We start from the raw sequence: 22,340 nt of genomic DNA, 5'->3' as shown, positions 1-22,340 counted from the left end.
GGAGTCAAATTATTCCTCTTTCAGACAACATAATCTTATATATAGCAAAACCTAAGGACTCCACCAAAAAACTCTGAGTACAGATAAATGCATTCATATAAGTTGCAGGATACAAAATTAACATACAAATGTCAGTAGTATTTCTATTAATCAGTAACAAACTAGCTAAAAGGAAATCAAGAAAGAAATGCTATTTATAATAGTTACCAAAAAATAAAATACCTAGGAAAAAATTAGGCAAAATAACCCTACTACCCAAAGCAATCTACAAATTCAATGCAATCCCCATCAAAATACCAATGACATTATTCACAGAATTAGGAAAAAATGGTCCTAAAATTCGTATGGAACCACAAAATACCCTGAATAGCCAAAGTAATCCTGAGCATAAAGAACAAATCTGGAGGTATCACACTACCTGACTTCAAAATATACAACAGCATGGTATTGGTGTAATAATAGATTCAAAGACCAATGAAACAGAATAGAGAACCCCAAAATAAATTTCATGTATTGACAGCCAACTAATTTTTGACAAAGGTGCCAAGAACACACACTGGGGAAACAACACCCTCTGAAACACAAATGACACTGGGAAAATTGTGTATCAATACATACACACATAAAAGAAACAAGGCTCTATCTCTTGTCATACTGAAAAATCAACATGAAATGGATTACAGACTTAAGACTCAAAACTATAAAACTACTGGAAGAAAAAGAGGGGAAATCTAGAGCAATGATTTTCAACTGGTGTGCTATGAAAAATTTTAAAGATCCTTATAAATTATTTTTGAAAGAAGTTCAAAGCACAATAAGTATATTCTTTTAACTCCTTTTTTTTTGATCAACATAATTTAAGTGTGCTGTGGAAGTTTAACTATAGGTTCAAGTTGTGATGTGAAATAAAAAAGATAGACAAACACTGATCTGGAGCATTGATCTAGGCAAAGGTTTTATGGCTATAACTTCAAAAGCACAGAAAAAAGAAAACAAAAATAGACAAATCTTAAACTAAAAAGATTCTTCAGAGCAAAGGAAATAATCCACAAAGTGAAGGGACAACTTTTAGAGTGGGAGAAAATATTTGCAACTATACATCTGACAAGGAACCAATATTCAGAATATACAAGGAATTCAAATTACTCAACAGCATAAAAACAAATAATCCCATCAAAAAACAAGCGAAGGACCTGACATTTATCCAAAGAAGACATACAAACAGCCAAGAGGTATTTGAAAATAATGCTCACCATCATTAATTACCAGGGAAATGCAAATCAGAACCACCATGTGATATCTCATAAGAACAGCTATTATCAAGAAGATGAAAAATAAATGCTGCTGAGGATGCAGAGAAAAAGAAACTCACACACTGTTGGTAGGAATGCAAATTAGCACAGCCACTATAGAAAACAGCATGGAGGTTTCTCAAAAGACTAAACATAGAGCTAACATATGACCCACCAATTCCGCTACAGGGTATTTATCCAAGGGAAAGGAAATCGGTCTGTCAACAGGATACCTGCACTGTTTATTGCAGCACTATTTACAATAACCAAGATAGGGAATCAATTTAAATGTCTATCAATGAATGAATGGACAAAGGAAATGCGGCATATAGAGGGTGCCACAAAAATGTATACACATTTTATGAAAGGAAAAAAACTGGTCTGGGCACAGTGGCTCACACCTGTAATCTGAGCACTCTGGGAGCCCAAGGCAGATAGATTGCTTAAGCTCAGGAGTTCCAGACCAGCCTGAGCAAGAGTGAGACCCTCATCTCTACCAAAAATAGAAACAAACAAACAAACAAACGAAAAACTAGCTGGGTGTAGTGATAACACGCCTATAGTTCCAGCTACTCGGGAAGCTGAGGCAAACCCTAGCCCAAGAGACTGAGGTTGCTGTGAACTATAAAGCCAGAGCACTCTACCTAGGGTGACAGAGTAGAAAGAAAAGGAAGAATGAGGAAAGAAAGAAAAAAAGTATTAAAATTGTAATACAGAAGTCACATTTGACTTCTGCAATTATAAAAGATACACTATACAAGATAACAAATGTTATCAGTATATATTGCATGTTACAATTTTATTTTATGTTCACATAACTTTTTTACTACAGTATATTGTTATAATTATTGTATTTTATTAGTTATTATTGTTAATCTCTTAGTGTGTCTAATTTATAAATTAAATTTTATCACCTGATATGTACATATAGGAAAACATAAAGTATATAGGGTTTGGTATTATCTGAGGTTTCAGACATCCAGTAAGGGTTTTGGAAAATAAAATATCCCCTGAGGATAAGTGGGGAGTATTACTGTATGCTAAACAGAAATATATATATAATAATGAGAAATACTAATGGGGCAAATCCAAATATAAATGAAGACAATCTTCTGAATTCACGTTTCATCTGGCGTCAAAAACCACCAATCTTTTAGTCCTTTTCTTGTACATTATTCTGTACCCACATTCTCTGCATCTGATCGGATTCCTGGATTTTATTTCATTTTCTGTGTGACATTCTTCACAGATATATATCATTGGCTGCTGCTTTGGGGGTTGAACGTCCTTTTGGGTGTCCATTGTAGTTCCCACGCAGCACTGTGAACCTTCCCACTCCGCGATTCTCAACGCAACACGTTACAATTTTAATACAGTTTTTCCTTTCTTAAAATGTGTATACAACAGAATACAATTCAACCACAAATAAAGAATGAAATCCTGTTATTTGCACAACATAAATGTTAAGTGAAATAAGACAAGCACAGAAAGACATGCTCTCATGGACATATTGGAGCTGAAAAAGTTGGAGGTAGAGAATAGAATGATAGTTACCAGAGGCTGGGAAGGAAGCAGAGGGGAAAGGATCAAGAGAGCTTGGTTATCGTCAGACAGAATAAGTTCTAGTGTTTGCTAGCACAATAGGGTGACTACAGTTAATAACAATTTATTATAGATTACAAAATAGCTAGAAGCAAGATTTGAAATGTTCCCAATATAAAGAAAATGATAAATGTTTGAGGTAATGGACATCCTCAGTACCCAGATTTGATCATTACACATTGGATGCATGTATCAAAACATCACACGTGTCTCATAAATATGCATACACATTACGTTTCAATAAAAAATCTTTTAAAGAAGTAAAGATACATATTTTAAGTACCTGGTAAGTAGCTGCATCTAGATTTGACAGTGCCACATAGAGTAAATTGTTCTGCAGAGTATATATTCCTGACGGAATAGCAAGTTTCAGCGTTTCCATAGGTTTATTAAGAATTTCATCATGTAGTACCCGATTCAGTGCTCTTAGACTACATTCTAGAAGAAATACGAAATGGGAAAAATCAATAATTAAGTAACTCTGAACAAATTAAATATCCTTTCTCTCAAGAACTGTTTTCTCATTCATGTAAACAGAAAACAGAGGTATATGTTAAAATATGTTTAGGTCTAAAATATAACTTTGTGATGATGTATAATATGTATAATAAGAAGAGTATTATCCTTATGTTCTTTCATTCTGATATATAATCAGATTGATTATATACATGTATCTATACATATACACAACTCATACATACATCTATACACATTCGTGATGTTAAAAGTTCAAAGGATTACTTTATCAATTAAGTATTCTTTATTATAACAATATTATAAAAACTTGTATTCTGTGTATTCCATATATCATTCATTCATGTCAATTAATAACTGTGAGATTTTAATCATAAAAATAGGCAAATCAATTAGGGAGTGGCTTTGGTTGGTTGGTTAGTCCTGCAGGGATTTGTCTCACAGAGCTGAGTCTAGACCTAAAGCTTCTGTAACAGCCCAGGGATTGGGGTTCTCTCTACAGGCACACTTCCTTTAATTGTGCTTCACTTTATTGCAGTTGCAGATACCGCATTTCTTTTTTACAAATTCAAGGTTTGTGACAATGCTGCATCAAGTAAGCTGCAGAAGGTGCCACAGTGTCTGGCTGGGAAAAGAAGGGCAAAGGACTGCAAAGGATTCTGAGAGGAGTGGGGAGGTGGATCCTGGAAGCAAATAAACTCACTCTTAAAAATGACTGTCACAGACCTGAAAACAAACCTGATCAGCTCAGGGACGAGCTGCCCACTAGTAGTGTGAGAGAAGGCTTGTTCTTCTATTCTCCTCCCCTGAGCCTTTGGGCTAAGAGAAACCCAAAGTGGTGCCCCAAATGGGCCTACTGCCATTAACCAAGAGAGGAAAGAGAAAGCTAGGGCCAGAGGATCTCAGAGCTATGAGAGACTAACCCCTTCCCCGTTGCATAGATCCCTAACATCATCTCGTAAAGGCCTTCCGATAATCTTTGTTAGAAACCTTCCAACCACTGCACCCCATTCTGGTGATGAACAGGCTGAAATTAATATTCTAGGCCTGGCTGGATCATCAAATAGTCGAACAGGATTATCTCTTTCCTGTTAACAGAATCCTGCTGTAAATTAAGCCTATGTCTCTTTATATTGCAAATGATTAATTCTGCAATATGATCTTGAAAAAATTCTTGGATGCTAAAATAGTTAGATAATAATATATATCCAATTTTTTTGAAACCAAAATATACCTGGCATATAGTAACAGACACTATTCTAAGATACTCTCCTATAATTCTGTATATAGTATATTGACTTTTTACTTTCGTCCTTTCAGCTATTTTCCATACTATTATCACAAAGTCATCAAATGTCTGCTGCACCTCTCTGTTTCCTGTTTCAGGCAGCAAGAAGGAAGAAGAAATTAGCAGGCTTATTTTTTGGTACTTATTGAACAGGACTGTGTTGCATAGCTATCCCTAGCTGCAATTCCTTGTCTTTTCCTTTATTTCTTCCATATTAGAGACAGGAAATGGAGAAAGGGACTAGAAATGGACTTTGAGCTAGCCAACCGATATTATCAGTCACAAAAAACTGTCTAAAGAATTTTAAGAGACATAAAAACCTCTCAAGAAAGAAAAAATTCTAAGGAAACACTTTACCAACAATAACACTTTGTAGATTATTTTCTTTCCCAATATAAAACAGGAAAACTTTGATTAGCAAGTCTTTTGAAATGAAAAATACTTTAAAGATTGCTACCTGATACCCATCATTCCCTCACTCCAAAATAAGTCAAAAAATTGTTAATTAAAACAAGTTACTAAAGATTTTTTCTTAGCTTTACCAGAAAGAAATCTCAAATATTAGCACATTTTTAAATTTTTTAATTAAAATTTTAAATAATTGATGCTGTGACATATTTTTCTCACACTTCATTAGGGAAAGTCTGCTACACATTCCTGCTAATTCCTAGTATTGTTAAGACTTTATTTTTGCCAATCTGAGGGCAGTGGAATTGTGTCCCTGTGGTAATTGGTTTTCTCTGATTGCCAGTGAGGTTGAGCATCTTATAATTTATTGGTCATTCAGGTTTCCTTTTCCATGAATTGCCTACTTATATCCTTTGTCCCCGTTTCTATTGAGCTGTTGTCTTTTTTCTTTTCTTTTTTTTTTTACTGAGTTGTAGGAAGTCTCTGTAATTCTGGATGTTGATTTTGGTGGTTCCGTGTGATAGAAACATCTTCTCTCAATCTGTGTCTTGTCTTCTCACTTGGCTTGATTTACAGATATTTCTCATTTTAATGTACCCCAAATTATCAATTTTTTCTTTTATGGCTTATTTATGCCTCTGTTGTTGTTACAGTCTATCTGCCTCTTGCCTGCATCCATTTATTATTTTAGGACACAGTGTCTTGCTCTGTCACCCAGGCTGGAACTCCTGGACTCAAGCGCTGCCCCTGCCTCAGCCTCCTGATCTGGCTTCATTACATTGCAAAGCCTTCCAATGAAAAAGCCCCTAGACCTCTGAGTGGTAAATAAAATCTCAGGTGGGATGTTGTGCTCACTTGGATGACATCCAGCCCAAGTCAAGGTACAGTTACTATCCTATAGATCCAGGCTTCACCCAGTCCCTTCTCCTGGATACTGGAGGGGGCACAGCACAGAGCTCTGGACATCATCACTCACTGCCTAGGATCTTTTCACCACACCATAAACTCTGACCAAATGTCTAATATTTATTCTAGGCTATTGAGTTTGCAACACACTTGACATTTATTGTTTATTGTCACATCCATCTCACGAGACAAACAGGACTAGCCACTTCATAGATGTGAAAATCAAAGTTCAAAGAGACTCAATAACCTGCCCAAGTACAGGGAGTTGAAAACTGAGGGAAGCTGGGCGGTGCCTATGGCTCAGCGGGTAGGGCGCTGGCCCCATATGCCGAGGGTGGCGGGTTCAAACCCAGCCCCGGCCAAACTGCAACCAAAAAATAGCCGGGCGTTGTGGCGGGCGCCTGTAGTCCCAGCTACTCGGGAGGCTGAGGCAAGAGAACTGCCTAAGCCCAAGGATTTGGAGGTTGCTGTGAGCTGTGTGATGCCACGGCACTCTACTGAGGGCGATAAGGTGAGACTCTGTCTCTACAAAAAAAAAAAAAAGAAAACTGACGGAAGCTAATACTTGTGACTCTAAACCCTATACTCCCCCAACCACAGCTCTGTCTTCCAGTTTCACAGCAGTGGACTGTCTGGTGACCTTGGCACAGCTGCCTCCAAGACCTTGCTCTTAACAGAACCTTCTGGTCATTTCTGAATGAATGTCATCTACAAGTGCAGTAACAACTTGCACTAAGAGCCTTTTTCTTAAACCTCGTCACCAGCTTCTGCCTTATGAATTTCTTTTTCCCTACAGACAAGCTCCCAGGGCCTTGGCAAACTCTCCAGGTGTCTGATCCTGTTGTTCTTGTTGTTGTTTTGATACCGAGTCTTACCCTGTCACCCTTGGGAGAGTGCTGTGGAATCATAGCTCACAGCAACCTCAAACTCTTGGGCACAATTGATTCTCTTGCCTCAGCCTCCTGAGTAGCTGGGACTACAGGCACCTGCTATTTTTATAGAGACAGGGTCCCACTCTTGCTCAGGTTGGTCTCAAACTCCTGAGCTCAAGCAATCTGCCCACCTCGGCCTCCCAGAGTGCTAGGATTACAGGTGTGAGCCATTGCATATGGCCCTCCTCAGAGGCCTGGTTTCCGGGTGTTCACTTGAGCTTGTCCAGAAGCCCAAACATCTGTGGGAAATGCCCTGTCCAGGATGTGTCCCATAGTGCAGGGTGAGCTAGAAGGTCTGCCTCCCACTGTACTGCTAGATATGCATAAACACTCCTGAGGCTGATCCTTGGTTCTGTCAGGAGCATCCCATCTGCCACAGGACAGTATGTGCTCTGCCACTAGCCCTGGTCAGTGAGCCATGAGAAGCATAGTCCCAGACTCATTCACAAACAAGATTCCATCCAGTCTCCAAAAGAAACAGCTCATCCAGCACAGCACAACCAGGGCAAAGCTGGCTATCCTGTTTACAAGGCACAGGGCGTTGAGAGTCATGAGTCCCTGGGAGTAGTAGCCAAAACCCAGTGGCAAGGCCACCCCTGTCAGGGCAGTCTGTGCCATCTTTAAGCTATGTACACAAAGACTCTGATGGCATCAAAATGGTAGACCACCTGGAATTTCTCAGTCTCTGTGCCTGGCAGTTTCTGCTTAGAGGTGGTCAACATGTTCCCCACCCACCTCATGGGATTCTCTAGCCCACTGTAGCACCACAGCCCAGAGAGGCCTTCCCCATGCAGCTGGTCCCCACAACCTCAGCACAGCTCAGAGAAGAGCAGCCATGGCCCTGCTGCCAGAAGCCTTATTTGTGCCTTTTATATCTTATTTGAAACCATTCATAGTGTTAAGGACATAAAGTTTTACTTTTTAAATGTCAAATTTTAAGTCACTTGGAATTTATTTTTGTGTATGGTGCATCTATTTGTGCTTTGGTTTACTGAAAGTTGGTTTTGCTGCATCTCTCTATAATGCAACCGTATATCTGTACCAAGATATCTTGGTTCCACAATGTTAACTGCAGTGGATACTTCTGCTCATCTATACCTTAAAAACAAAACAAAAACACTATTATTTTTCAGTTTTCCTAGTATATTTTCATTCTCTCTTGCTGGTGATTCCTTCACAGTCTTCTTCTGCTGATTCCTCCTGAATCTGACCTCTAAATATTAGGAATGTGACAGAGCTCAGCCTGGCCTTCTTCTCTTCTAGTGTATACTAGATTAAGACTTGAAATCCTTAACTTAAAAGCAATATATAAAATGACAAATCTTGTAGTTCACATGAATTCATATTCATAAGACTTTACTATTTGATATCGCAGTTGGAATGCCCTACAGGCATCTCAAACTTAATAAGGCCCAAAGAGAAGGCTTAATTTCCCCAAGTCTATCTTTCCTATATCATTCATTGCAGTACCCATTCACCTGGTAATTTAATCTAAAAACCCAGCAGTTATTCCTCAAACTGGATTCCTCTTTTATCCTGACCTTCACATACCCAATCTATTAGAAGAAATGTCAGATACAGTTCAAAAGAAAATATACAAATGGCCAGTAGCACATTAAAAGTTATTTTCATTACTCATTAGAGAAACACAAGTCAAAACTATAATGAGACACCACTTCACACCTACTAGAATGGCTGTAATTTTTTTAAAATGGAAAATAACAAATGTTAGTGAGGATGTGGAGAAATTAGAACCCTTGTATATTGTTGGTGGGAATGTAAAATGATCCAGTTGCTGTTGAAAACAGTTGGAAGGTTCCTTAGAATAAACATAGACTTACCACCTGACCCAGCAATTCCACATCTATACATACCCCAAAGAAATGAAAACAGGGACTCAGATACTTGTACATCGATTGCAGCATTACTCATTGTTCATTCCAGCAGCCAAAAGGTAGAAACAACCCAGTGTCCAACAACGTATGAATGGTTAAACAAAATGAGGTATATCTACACAGTGGACTACTACTCAGCTATAAAAAGGAATAAAATTCTGATCCATGTTACGACATGGGTTGAAAATACTATGCTAAGTGAAATAAGCCAGAGCTAAAAGGGAAAACATTATATGATTCTACTTATCTAAAGCATTTAGAATAAGCAAATTCATAGAGACACAGAGTAAATTAAAGATTCCAGGGTGCTGAGGGCAAGGGAGAATGGGGAGTTATTACTTACAAGTTACAGAGATTTTGTCTGAGGTGATGAAAATGTTTTGGAAATAGTGGTGATGGTTGTACAACATTGTGAATGTAATTAACACCAATGAATTGTATAGTAATAATGGCTAAAATGACAGATTTTATGTTTTTTTAATATTTATACACATACACATTTTACCACAACTTAAAAAGTTAAAAAATGGAATACACCAAAACACCATTAAATTTTATACATTAAATATGTGAATTATGTGGTTTGTGAATTATAACTCAAAAAAAAAACTGTTTTTAAGCAACTATAAAAGTACTGCTGACTAATCAACGAAGCAAATAAAATAAAAAAACCTTTACTTTAGCAAAATTATTATTTCTTCTAAAGTTCTAACAGTCACATGATTATGAAATGTACCCATATCTCAAATTATTATAAATGCAAGAAACTATGTTTCATATTTACAGTACTAACCAAAAGATATGAATCATGACAGAGATTAAGATAAAATGTCTTTATTACTAGACTTAAGCTGTCTTAATAAATATTTTTTTAAATACTGAAATGTTCTGGGTGGCGCCTGTGGCTCAGTGAGTAGGGTGCCAGCCCCATATACCGAGGGTAGAGGGTTCAAACCCGGCCTCGGCCAAAACTGCAACCAAAAAATAGCCGGGCGTTGTGGCGGGCGCCTGTAGTCCCAGCTGCTCGGGAGGCTGAGGCAAGAGAATCGCTTAAGCCCAAGAGCTGGAGGTTGCTGTGAGCTGTGTGAGGCCACGGCACTCTACTGAGGGCAGTACAGTGAGACTCTGTCTCTACAAAAAAAAAAAAAAAAAAAATACTGAAATGTTCTTAATACTATGGCATTAGATAACGTAAGAATTCAAATGTGTAATTACCAATATACATTTACATTTATATGTAAACTGAGAAACAGCACTGATTAAAAACAAACCTAGATACCTACTGCTATCTTTGTAGACTAACAAAACGCAGGCCATTATCTTCAAAAGTTCAGCAACTACCACTGCTGTAGAAGATAGATAACGAGGTCCCTCCTCTTTTAAAGTCCTAGAATAACGCATCGTTAGAACCAAACTGGTAGTCTGAAAGACCAAAATTCCCAAGGACAGGTATTTTAGGTTGGCAGACATTGTTTTATCTTCATTTGCCTGAAAAACAAAATAAACAGAGCAAATAAATAAAATTACAACAAAGAAATTAGTATATTAAAAAATACCAAACTTCCAGACAGATGGAATAAGCACATTTACACAATTCTTCCTGCTAATTACAACCCAAAACCTTGTACCAAAGGGAAAGAGCAACTGCCAGAAGACTCTGAAATGTAAAGAAAATGAGGCAAACTGGCTTGAGACTTCAGGTATTGAGGGATGATCAGGTAAGGAATTGTCTGAAGATTTTTTTCCACTATTTATCCCACCATGGATGTTACAGCAACTCACAACCTGGAATTATCAAGAGGCAATAGAACAACAACAAAAAGCCCCCAAGAAATATCTACTCTTTCTAATCAAAGGACTGAGAAGACAGCAATCCTGCAGGAAGAAATCCTTTCAGTTGGATACTGTGTAATCTGTACAAAGCTTTGCTGACCACCCCATCTTGTACCAGAATGAGAGTAGAGATGGTGATCCTCCTTCCCTCCTCCCTCCCACTGGAGTTATAGCCACAGGAACTATGGGGTGAAGCCTCTCAACTATTCGTATCCTATACAAGGTGAATGTCAGCAAACAGGCATTAACTTTCCTCCCTCCCCAGTGGCTATTAATGTAGACAATTTAGGAAGAAACTAGAGTCTTATGATAGAATACTCAAAATGTCCAAGATACAGTCCAACCTGAATACATTCATCACACCCAACCAGGAGTTTGAGGTTGCTGTGAGCTAGGCTGATGTCATGACACTCTAGCCTGGGCAACAGAGTGAGATTCTATCTCAGAAAAGAAAAAAAAAGGAAAGAAAGAAAGAAAAAATTACATAAAGCAAAAGATAACTAAAAAGAAAAACAGATAAATCTAGTCATAATTAGAGATTTTTTTAACCTACCCTTTTAGGTAATATCCTACCTTTTTCAGACAAAAAATAAAGATATAAAAAATCTGAACACTATCAACCACCATAACTGTAGTATCTATATTCGCAGAGATGGTTTACACTATCTCCCTTCAAGGAAGGGCTTAATGTGGCCAGCTGGCTGTTTCCCATATGAGATTACATCATTTTTTTTTTTTTGTAGAGACAGTCTCACTGTACTGCCCTGGGGTAGAGTGCCATGAGGTCACACAGCTCACAGCAACCTCTAACTCTTGGGCTTACGTGATTCTCTTGCTTCAGCCTCCCGAGTAGCTGGGACTACTCGGGAGGCTGCCACAACGCCTGGCTATTTTTTTGTTGCAGTTTGGCCGGGGCTGGGTTTGAACCCACCACCCTCGGGCATATGCGGCCGGCGCCCTACTCACTGAGCCACAGGCGCCACCGAGATTACATCTTTTGTCGCAGATTTATCTGCCCTGGGTTTCAGTTCAAACCCAAGCAAAATCCTTGCTGGCTTTTTGGTAGAAACTGACAAGGTGATTTTAAAGTTCCTATGGAAATACAAAGGACCTAGACCACCAAAATCATTCTGAAAAAGAAAACAAAGTTGAAAGAGTTAAACTGTTGAACTTTCAGACTCACTATAAAACTGCAGTAATCAAAACTGGTATTGACATTATGACAGAAGTATAGTACAATGGACCAGAATTCAGTACAGAATTAGGTCTATGTTTCAGCTCAAGCTGCTAGACGAAGTACCATAGACTAAATGACTTACAAACAACCAAAATGTAATTCTTACAGTTCTACAGACTAGAAGCCTAAGAGTGCCAGCATAGGGTTCTGGTGAGGCCCCTCTTCTCGGTTTGCAGATGTCTGTCTTCTTATTATGTCTCACATAATATTTCTTCTAATTATGTCTCACAAAGAGAGTTCTCTGGGGTCCCTTTCTATAAAGGCACTAATCCCATTCATGAGGACTCTACTCTCATTCACCAAGTGGAGGGCTCCACTCTTAAGACCTAAATACCTCCCAAAGGCCCTACTTCCTAAGATCATCACACTGGGAGTTAGCATGTCAACATCTGAATTGGGAAGGGGGTAGGGCAAAAATATTCAGTCTATTACTCCATATATATTTCATTAAATGATTTTTTTTTGAGACAAAATATCTGTTGCCAAGCTTAGTGTGACATGACTTCAGTCTAGCTCACAGTAACCTCAAACTCTTGGGTTCAAGCAATCTTCCAGCCCCCCAAGAAGCTGGAACTACAGGTGCCCACCACCATGCCTGGCTAATTTTTCTATTTTTAGTAGAGATGAGGTCTCACTCTTACTCAGAATGATCTCAAACTCCTGAGTTCAAAGGATCCTTCCTCTTTGGCTTCCCAGAGTACTACGATTATAGGGGTGAGCCAACACACCCAGTCTTAGTCAAATGATTTTTGACAAAGGTTCCAAAGGGAAATGACAGTCATTTTGACATATAGTTGGGGAACAATGAGATATCTGCCTTTTTTTTAATGAGCCTCTAACGTTAACTACCTCACATCAACTATCAACTAGAAATGTATCACAGACCTATCACAACAGCTAAAACTATAAATATTCAATAAGAAGACCACAGGAGAAAATCATAACATGTAAAGATAGAAAAAGATTTCTTAGTTAGGATACAAAAAATGCAAACCATAGATTTTTTAAAAAACATATAATCTAGGAATTTTAAAATTTAAAACCACTATTCCAAAAACTGTAAAAATAATTTGAAAAGGTAAACCACTTTACGGGGACAAATACTGTCAATATATATGTCTGACAACAGCCTTATGTCTATAATATAAACAGAAATCTAACAATAAGTAAAGTACCAGCAACCCAAGTTTAAGACAGGCAAAACATATTTCACCAGTAAAGATAAGTCAGGACCCTTTTATGACAAAACCTCTCAACAAAGTAGGCATATCAGGAACATATCTCAAGATTATAAAAGCCATATATGACAAACCCGTATGATATGAATCGGGAAAAGCTGAAAGCATTCCCACTTAGAACACACACACAAGAGTGTCCAATGTCACCACTTCTATTCAAAAAAGTGCTGGAAGTCCTAGCCACGGCAATCAGGCAAGAGCAAGAAATAAAGGGTATCCAAATTGGGAAGGAGGAGGTCAAACTATCGTTTTTTGCTGATGATATGATCTTATACCTAAAAAATCCAAAGACTCCAGCAAGAGACTCCTGGAATTGATACATAAATTCAACAACGTCTCAGGTGACAAAATCAATGTACACAAATCAGAAGCATTTTTATACACCAATGATTTTTAAGTGGTGTGCCATAGCACGCTGGTGTGCCATGAGAGTATCTTAGATGTGCCATGAAAATTTTTAAAGATTAAATTATTTTTGAAAGAAGTTCAAAGCACAGTAAGTGTACTTGTTTTTCAATACTTTTTTTTGGGGGGGGGGTTAACATAATTTAAGTGTGCCCTGGAAGTTTAACTATAGGTTCAAATGCATGAGATAACAAAGATCGAAAAACACTGGTATACACCAATAAGAGTCAAGCTGAGTCAAATTAAAGACTCAATACCATTCACAGTAGCCACCAAGAAAATACCTACCCTGTTTCCCCGAAAATAAGACAGTGTCTTATTTTAAGGTGTGCTCCCAAAGATGCGCTAGGTCTTATTTTCAGGGGACGTCTTAGCTTTCCTGTAAGCAGGTCTTATTTTCGGAGGATGTCTTATTTTCGGGGAAACGGGGTAGGAATATACTTAAGCAAGGAGGTGAAAGAGCTCTACAAAGAAACTATGAAACACTGAGCAAAGAAATCACAGAGGACACAAACAAATGGAAAAACATAATCACGCTCATGGGTCAGGAGAAATCAACATTGTTAAAATGTCCATACTACCCACGGTGAGTTATAGATTCAATGCAATCCCCATCAAGGTACCAACAGCATATTTCACAGATCTGGAAAAAGTAATTCTACACCTTGTTTGGAACCAGAAAAGAGTCTGACACCTGGTTAATTTTTCTATTTTTAGTAGAGATGGGGTCTTGCTCTTGCTCAGTTGTTCTTGAAATCCTGACCTCAAGGGATCCTCATATCTCAGCCTCCCAGAACACAAGGATTATAGGTATTAGCCCCAACGCCCAGCCCCACACATACATAATTATTGAGGAAAATGACCATTTTATTTGAATTTCAGAGACAAAAACTGAGTAATATATCTCTTTGTTACATATAAAGGATCAAGCTTAAAGAAAGGAATACATAGATTTCTTTATCAATCATCATTCTCATTTTTGTAATTAGGTAATAGAAAAAGAGTCCTTGTGTGAAATAAATCACAGCATTTTACAGGTAGAAGATTCTATAGAAATCATCTAATCTCTTCATTTTTTTTTTTTTTTTTCTGTAGAGACAGAGTCTCACTGTACCGCCCTCGGGTAGAGTGCCGTGGCGTCACACGGCTCACAGCAACCTCTAACTCTCGGGCTTACGCGATTCTCTTGCCTCAGCCTCCCGAGCAGCTGGGACTACAGGCGCCAGGCTATTTTTTTTTGTTGTTGCAGTTTGGCCGGGGCTGGTTTGAACCCGCCACCCTCGGCATATGGGGCCGGCGCCCTACTCACTGAGCCACAGGCGCCGCCCTAATCTCTTCATTTTTAAAATGAAGAAAATAGACAAGTTAAGATGATTTGTTCAAGGTCACACCAGCTTACACAGTTAAGTTATCAGGCTCCCTGGCTCCCACTATATGCCACTATAAAATTCTAGGACATCCTGAAATTTTCTTTATATGGAAGCAGAGTAAGTTGCCAGCCTTGTATAATTGGCAGAGGTATCTAATTCTCCTGGAAAATGTCACCATTGTTTATTTGTACCAGATTACCCATAAAGAATTAAAATTTAATGGCAGAATAAACTCAAAATGAAAATAATAAAGATACTAATATTTCTAAAATTAAAAAATACATAATTTGGTATTAGAACACAATGTAGATAAACCTAAATTCTAAGTTTACTTAATACACATAATAAATGCATAGCCAAACCATAAACATAAAAGTCAGCCAAAACAACATTATCTTCTACTTTTAAAATTTATAAAAATCTTATTTCTTCATTTAAAAGTCTACAATATGTTCCCATTATAACTAAAAACAAACTTGAAACAATTTCATGTTTAAGATTTAATTTCAGTCCTTGCTACATTTTTTTTTCTCTTACTACTTTTCTTTTATCCTTTCAGGTATTTCCAATCCTCATTTCCAGATTATTCTTTGTTTCATAAAAATTTCCTATAATAAATTTACATATGAATAATCAAGAAGAAGCTGTGCTTGGTTCTTCCACATATGTAACCTCATCCAATTTACTGTCAAAAACATCATGTTTTTATGATTGTCAAAAACCAGTCAACAAATTACTGTCCACATTTCTCTAAGGGGCCTGGTTATTAAGGTCCCTGACCCCATTTAGGGTGACTTTTAGATTTATAACAAGGTCAGAAGAAATCAGGATGGTTAGATGTCCCCACTTTCATAGTTAGTAGCTAAGACCTCAAAAATGCATTCTTCTTGATTACTAGGTAAAAGCACTACTTCATTCTGATGGTGTTTGTTTGTTGTTCTTTTTAAAAATAACATTTTATACTTTATTTACTTTTAAAAGTAGTGTATTCTGGCTTGGCGCCTGTGGCTCAAACAGCTAAGGTGCCAGCCACATACACCTGAGCTGGCCGGTTCGAATCCAGCATGGACCCGCCAAATAACAATGATGGCTGCAACCAAAAATAGCCAGGCATTGTGGCGAGCGCCTGTAGCCCCAGCTAGTTGGGAGGCGGAGGCAGGAGAATCGCTTGAGCCCAGGAGCTGGAGGTTGCTATGAGCTGTGATGCCACAGCACTCTATCCATGACGATAGCTTGAGGCTCTGTCCCCCCAAAAATAAATAAATAAATAAAATAAAAGTAGTGTATTCTTGGCTGGGCAAGGTGGCTCACGTCTGTAATCCTAGTACTCTGGGAGGCTGAGGTGGGTGAACTGCCTGAGCTCACAGGTTTGAGACCAGCCTGAGCCAGAGTGAGACTCCATCTCTAAAAATAGCCAGGTGGTGTGGCAGGTGCCTATTGTCCCAGCAACTCAGTCTCGGGAGGCTGAGGCAAAAGAATCGCTTGAGCCCCAGAGTTTGAGGTTGCTGTGAGTTATGACTCCACAGCACTCTACCAACGCAAGAAAGTGAGACTCTGTCCCAAAAAAAAAGCAGTGTATTCTCAATGTGAAAATTCACAAAACTTAAAATATTAATGAGATTTGTGAAAGAAAAAGCATAGTTTGTCTATTTGGGGCCTTTAAAAGTTATTAGCCCCTGAGAAGATTAACTTTAGAGACCAAGTTAGGGAGTTGGACCTGTTAATTAATGACCTTTTGTTATAGATTATTCCTTCCTTATTTCCTTGTTCCTAGTTCAGATCAGATGGCCCTGAGGTAGAAGGCCCCCTACACTGAGATAAAAAAAATTCTCGACTATTATATCCTTATTGGTGAATGTTAAATATACCTTTCTCAGACAAGGAAACACTGCTTATAACCAAGAAGACTGCTGTAATTATGTAATAAGTATGCATGGAAATTGACATAATTTTGATAACTTTGCTTGGACCTTGCCTGTATAGACAACCCTCAAACCTCTCTGTTTCAGAGCACTGATCCCATCTTTTTGAAGTCTGTGCCCTCCTGGTGGTTATCCTCAAACTTTGTGCCCAGATAAACTCAATATTTAATCATATTGCCTGAATCTCATCATTGAGGTTGACAGTATAAAATTACAACTAAAGTCAAAGTCCTCCTTAATCCCCAACTCCAAGTCCTGTTCTTTTCCTCTTATCTCAGAGAAATCAATTATCATGAATTTAAAGTTTATATTTCAGGTAAACTTTTTAAATTTTTATGTATGTATCTATATTTACCTATAAGCTCTAAATATTTGAATAAACATACAAAGCATCAAACTGTAGATATTATTTGGCATCTTTCTTATTTTAGTCAGCACTGCTTTGACATCTATGTTGACCTACGGACCTAGTTCATAGCTAACAACCCCATGATGTTCCATCACATGGGTGGACCTTTTATTTACCTTTTTCCCACTGATGAATATATAAGGATCCTTTGCCCCCAATGACTTTTTTCTTTACTTGAAGATAAAAGAAATATTGAAAGGAGTATTTCACACTTCATGGGACAAGGACACACCCATAATTCTGACTTCAGCCTTACAAAAGCAAACTGTGTAACAAAATCGTATGAACATTTTGTTCATAACAATATGAAATTAAAAAAAAACAAACTCAAAACACTAACATCATTAACATTCACTGAAAAAAAAAAAAAAAAACTAAACAGGCCAGCGTGGTCTGTAATCTTAGCACTCTGGGAGGCTGGAGAGGGAGGATCCCTTGAGCTGAGGAGTTCAAAACCAGCCTGAGCAAAAGTGATACCCCATCAACACTAAAAATAGAAAAATTAGCCAGACCTGGTGGTGGACACCTGTAGTCTCAGCTGCTGGGGAGGCTGAGGCAGGAAGATCTCTTAAGCCCAGGAGTTTGAGGTTCCTGTGGGCTAGGCTGACACTCTAGCCTTGGCAACAATGTGAAACTCTGTCTCAAAAAAAAACAAAAAAAATAGTCTTGAGAAAAAAAGGTTTTCAAACATTAGAAACTATAATTTAATACATTTTATGTGCTAATTACCCTCATTTTTATTAAAGTAGCTCCTAAAGATCCTCACTTTACAAGGCTTTATCAGCCAATTCTAAGTTCAAATGTTTTAAAAAATATACATTACATAATATGTATGTATCATTAATTCAGACTACTACCACCACCCTTATCCCCAAATTAATCAGGATAACTGAGAAAATAGTCATTTAAGCCATCATTAATTACATCATAGGTACATACTAAGTTCTGAAATATTCAAAACACCATATGCTAATAATTATTATTTTTCTTTTTTTTTTTTTCTCTTTTTTTTTTTTTTATTGTTGGGGATTCATTGAGGGTACAATAAGCCAGTTACACTGATTGCAATTGTTAGGTAAAGTCCCTCTTGCAATCATGTCTTGCCCCCATAAAGTGTGACACACACTAAGGCCCCACCCCCCTCCCTCCATCCAATAATTATTATTTTTCAAAGACAGAATAGGTCCTTGTATGAAAGGCTGAAAATCAGTATTGCTACCCTTATTCCCAGTGATTTACCAATGTACAGTATATACACATAATCTTTGGGTCTGCGTATGAAGGCTATCATTCTGAGACAGTATTTGTATTTTGCTGATATGTCTCCAGACACTAAAAGTACTAAAAAAAAAAATGCTTAGTCAATGTTTTAAAACTGTAATAAAATGCATATTTCAAAAGATCTTCTGTAAATCATTTTTCCTTCTATTGTAAAAACAAAAGGCTAAATCTCCAAGTTGTTGTTTTTTTTTTTGTAGAGACAGAGTCTCACTTTACCGCCTTCAGTAGAGTGCCATGATGTCACAGGACTCACAGCAACCGCTAGCTCTTGGGCTTCAGTGATTCTCCTGCCTCAGCCTCCTGAGCAGCTGGGACTACAGGAGCCCGCCACAACGCCCGGCTATAAATCTCCAAGTTTTAATTTTTAGCATGAGCTATATTTACAGTTTCTAAACATGTTTTAAAATACACTTTCTTAGTATAATAGTTTCCTAGAGGTTAATGACAGAACATGTATGAAAACACACAAGTTATAAAGTTTTACACAAATATACATTATATACCAGTCAGAAATAACTATTGCTGTAAAAAAAAAAAAAAAATAAGATTTTCCAAGTAAGTGAACAGAAAAAGAAAATACATCCAGAAATGCTGAGCCCGGTTGCAATTTTTAGCCCATTATCTTATGTGAAGCCAAAATTTTAAAAGTATAACCTGTAACTATACACTAAATAATGACAAATTATATTCATCACAACGGATTACTCTTGACACTGGTATTTATACATGTATATCTTCTTTTCTAACTACCTCAGAAGTAGAGCACTCAAGAAAAAGAATATGCTGTACTTGAAATCCACAATAATCATATGGAAAATACAAAAATCTTATTTTTCACATAAGAAAAAAATGACTAGAAAGTAATTTATACAATAGTTCTGTTTCTATGATACCAACAATAACTTGACTAAATTAGTTCCTTCCTTAAGTGCTTAAGAAAAGCAAAATCTTGCACAATAACACTTAACAACTAATACTTTACCACCTACATGTTCCTGTTACATTCAAGTTAAACTTTTCATTGTTTCTCCTTTCCAATCTTCCTCAAAGTGTCAGGTGTCTGTTTATATAAGACAATTTCACCTGTATATAAGTTACAGTACTGTCAATTTTTAACTTGTTCTTTCAGATTACTCAATTTCCATTCCTACTTCCAAGTAAAACAAATAGTATCCAAATATTTCTTCACAAATATAAAACCTATTTGCTTTCTATTTTTTAGATAAAAATTGTTCAGTATTATCGTACTCTTTACAGAAAGTGATTTGGACTGCCCTAGTGGGATATCTTTAAGACCCCCTTTCAAGGTGTTGTGCCACGTAAAAATGAATTCCTTCCCTTTCTCCCATTCCCCAGCCCCACCCTATTCTGCCCTACCACTTTCTGGTATGGTCATTTCCTACCACTTACAGCTAAAGGCAGGAGTAAAATGTATTCTACAAAGAATGAGACTAGGGTAAAAGCTGGGTAGTGATCACAGGCACTAACCATTAGTAAAGGTTCAAAACAAAGATGATTGGGAACAGCAGTAAAAAATACAAATATCACACAACTCTACAGGTGGCAATCAGCCATCAAACATTTAAGACACACTATAGTCAGGGCACAGTGGTGAGGAATGGGTACATAACGATGAATAAGACAATTTGTTTTCTCATAGAGCTTATTCTCTACAGAAGATACTCCAATAATTCAAGAAATAGTAATAAGCATGTCAACTATTATAACAGGAAAACAGGATGCAATAAGAATATATTAAAGGGAAATTATGGTACCCTGCTTTATACTCAGGCAACTTGGCTAAGCACAAACAATAGTTCCCAGAAACCCTTCTCTGCACGGTGCTGGGTTAGAACTGACTAAACAAAATCTGCACAAGATTTAGAAGGCAGAAGTGAAGCAAGAGCCATTACTCTCTGAAGACTGTCAGGGTTAAATGTGATGAGACAGAAACAAAAGTGCTGGCAGGTTCCAGTTTATTCTCTCTTCACAACTGCTGACTCTAGTGAGCAACAGTGGGCATAGACCTTCCACAAGACTCTTGACCATGAACACAGACGCTATGCAGGGTGACAGCTTTCCATGTACTTTCCCATCAGCTTGGTTTCATGGTCCTTTTCAAGCAGCAGCAGGACATGGCTGGCTTCCTAGATTCTCTTTCGAAAGCTCTGACTTTACATATAGCAGTGTTTTAGGAGGGCTGTTTAGTGACTTTTCAGTAATCTTCCAATACTCTCCTCTTTGACCTTTACTTCCCCCACAATTGTGAAAGGTCTTATTCCTATTATAAATCTCTTATTCCATAACAATGATGAATCCTTATTCATTATTGAATAAGAATTGAACCCTGATTGAACCCTGATATAGTTCTGGGTACCAAATGTGGTTCCAGGGTAACAGAATTATAATGACAGGAATCTGTAGTCAGTTTTCTAATCTGACTAGACTTAAAACCATTAATGACTCTATTAGCAGTGGCAAAGGAAACCCTGGTAGTTTATTATGCAGCGGTAAAAGTTAAGTAAATTCTCACCTGTAGATATCTACAATTGAGATAAGGATTTGTAGACATCTATCATCGATATAAGGATTTGGGCAATCAAATAGTTGTTCACACAGACATTTTATCGGAAATAGATATAAGGGTGTTCGAGGTTTCTAGTTAGATAGAAAACTTGGACAAAGAAAATAATGAAATTGAGGCCCAAAATTCACAGCCCAAGGTCCAGGCAAGGAACCAGAAAGCTTCAATGACAGCCCTAAAACAAAACCAAATCTATAGTCTGAATTCAGGCTGGCATGGTGGCTCACACTTGTAATCTTAGCACTCTGCGAGGCTGAGATAGGTGGATTGCTTGAGCTCAGGAGTTCGAGACCAGCATGAGCAAGAGCAAGACCCCATCTCTACTAAAAATAGAAAAACTGACTGGGTGTTGTGGCAGGATCGCTTGAGCCCAAGAGCTTAAAGTTGCTGTGAGCTATGATGATGCCATAGCACTCAACCCAGGGTGACAGAGTGAGACTCTGTCTCAAAAAAAAAAAAAAAAAAAAGGGACTTTACCTAACAAATCCAAGCAGTGGAACCCTGTTCTTTGTACCTTCAATGAATTCCCAACAATAAATAAAAAAGTCTGATTCCACAGTAGGCTGAAGTAAAAAGCAAATTGAGTTTATATTAAATAATTTTATAGGCTGGGTGCGGTGTCTCACGCCTGTAATCCTAGCACTCTGGGAGGCTCACAAGTTCCAGACCAGCCTGAGCAAGAGCAAGACCCTGTCACTAAATATAGCCAGGCATTGTGGCAGGCACCTATAGTCCCAGCTACTCGGGAGGCTGAGGTAAGAGAATCACTTGAGCTCAAGAGTTTGAGGTTGCTGTGAGCTATGATGCCATAGCACTCTACCGAGAGCAACAAAGTGAGACTCTGTCTCAATAAAATAATGATAATAATAATAATAATTTTATAGGATCCCAGTATCCTATATTCTACATATTTTTACAATCTCTGTATCCTAGTACAACAAAATCTACTTGAGAATTGAACTATGCTGAACAGTAATAGCATAGATGTAAACATTACCTTATTAAAAAGGGGAATTTGCAGATAAAATTAAGGATCTTGATATGGGAAGATGACCCTAGCTTTTCTTGGTGGACTGTAAGTGCCATCACAAGTGTGCTTATAAGAGACAACATGGAATGTAGCACAACATGGTAACTGCTAAGGTTTGGAAATCTGATCTCTCCAAATCTCACCTTAAAATCTCATCCCCAATGTTGGAGATGAAGCCTAATGGGAGGTGTTTGGGTCATGGGGGCAGATCCCTCATGAATGACTTGGTGCTGC

At 37.7% G+C, this 22,340-nt stretch overlaps 2 protein-coding genes across 5 annotated transcripts in view; both read right to left on the bottom strand.

Annotated features, from left to right (window-relative positions):
• SLC35A3 (solute carrier family 35 member A3) overlaps window positions 1-22,340 on the bottom strand; it is a 54,574-nt gene that overhangs the window by 23,760 nt on the left and 8,474 nt on the right. For 3 of the 4 annotated variants that reach the window (XM_053592099.1, XM_053592101.1, XM_053592098.1), the window contains exons 2-3: window positions 10,081-10,285; window positions 3,178-3,332 (exon numbers count right to left, since the gene is read on the bottom strand). In XM_053592099.1, the coding sequence (XP_053448074.1) occupies window positions 3,178-3,332; window positions 10,081-10,267 (342 nt within the window). In that variant the 5' untranslated portion in view covers window positions 10,268-10,285. Of the gene's footprint in view, window positions 1-3,177; window positions 3,333-10,080; window positions 10,286-17,723; window positions 17,825-22,340 lie in introns of those variants that run through there. The other variant, XM_053592100.1, reaches the window with a different exon arrangement.
• LOC128586358 (DNA-directed RNA polymerases I, II, and III subunit RPABC4-like) lies at window positions 2,098-3,153 on the bottom strand. Its single transcript, XM_053592110.1, has one exon. The coding sequence runs from the start codon at window positions 2,592-2,594 to the stop codon at window positions 2,418-2,420; it is 177 nt and encodes a 58-aa protein (XP_053448085.1). The 5' UTR covers window positions 2,595-3,153; the 3' UTR covers window positions 2,098-2,417.

The sequence above is a fragment of the Nycticebus coucang genome, chromosome 5, assembly GCF_027406575.1.
Source record: "Nycticebus coucang isolate mNycCou1 chromosome 5, mNycCou1.pri, whole genome shotgun sequence".
Classification (NCBI taxonomy): Eukaryota; Metazoa; Chordata; class Mammalia; order Primates; family Lorisidae; genus Nycticebus; species Nycticebus coucang.
Note: the sequence above shows the minus strand (reverse complement) of the source record. Positions and strands in the feature narration are given on the sequence as shown.

What these genes read in the sequence shown, in the direction of transcription:
- LOC128586358 (XM_053592110.1), bottom strand. Translation starts at nt 2,594, where the DNA reads ATGGACACCCAAAAGGACGTTCAACCCCCAAAGCAGCAGCCAATGATA.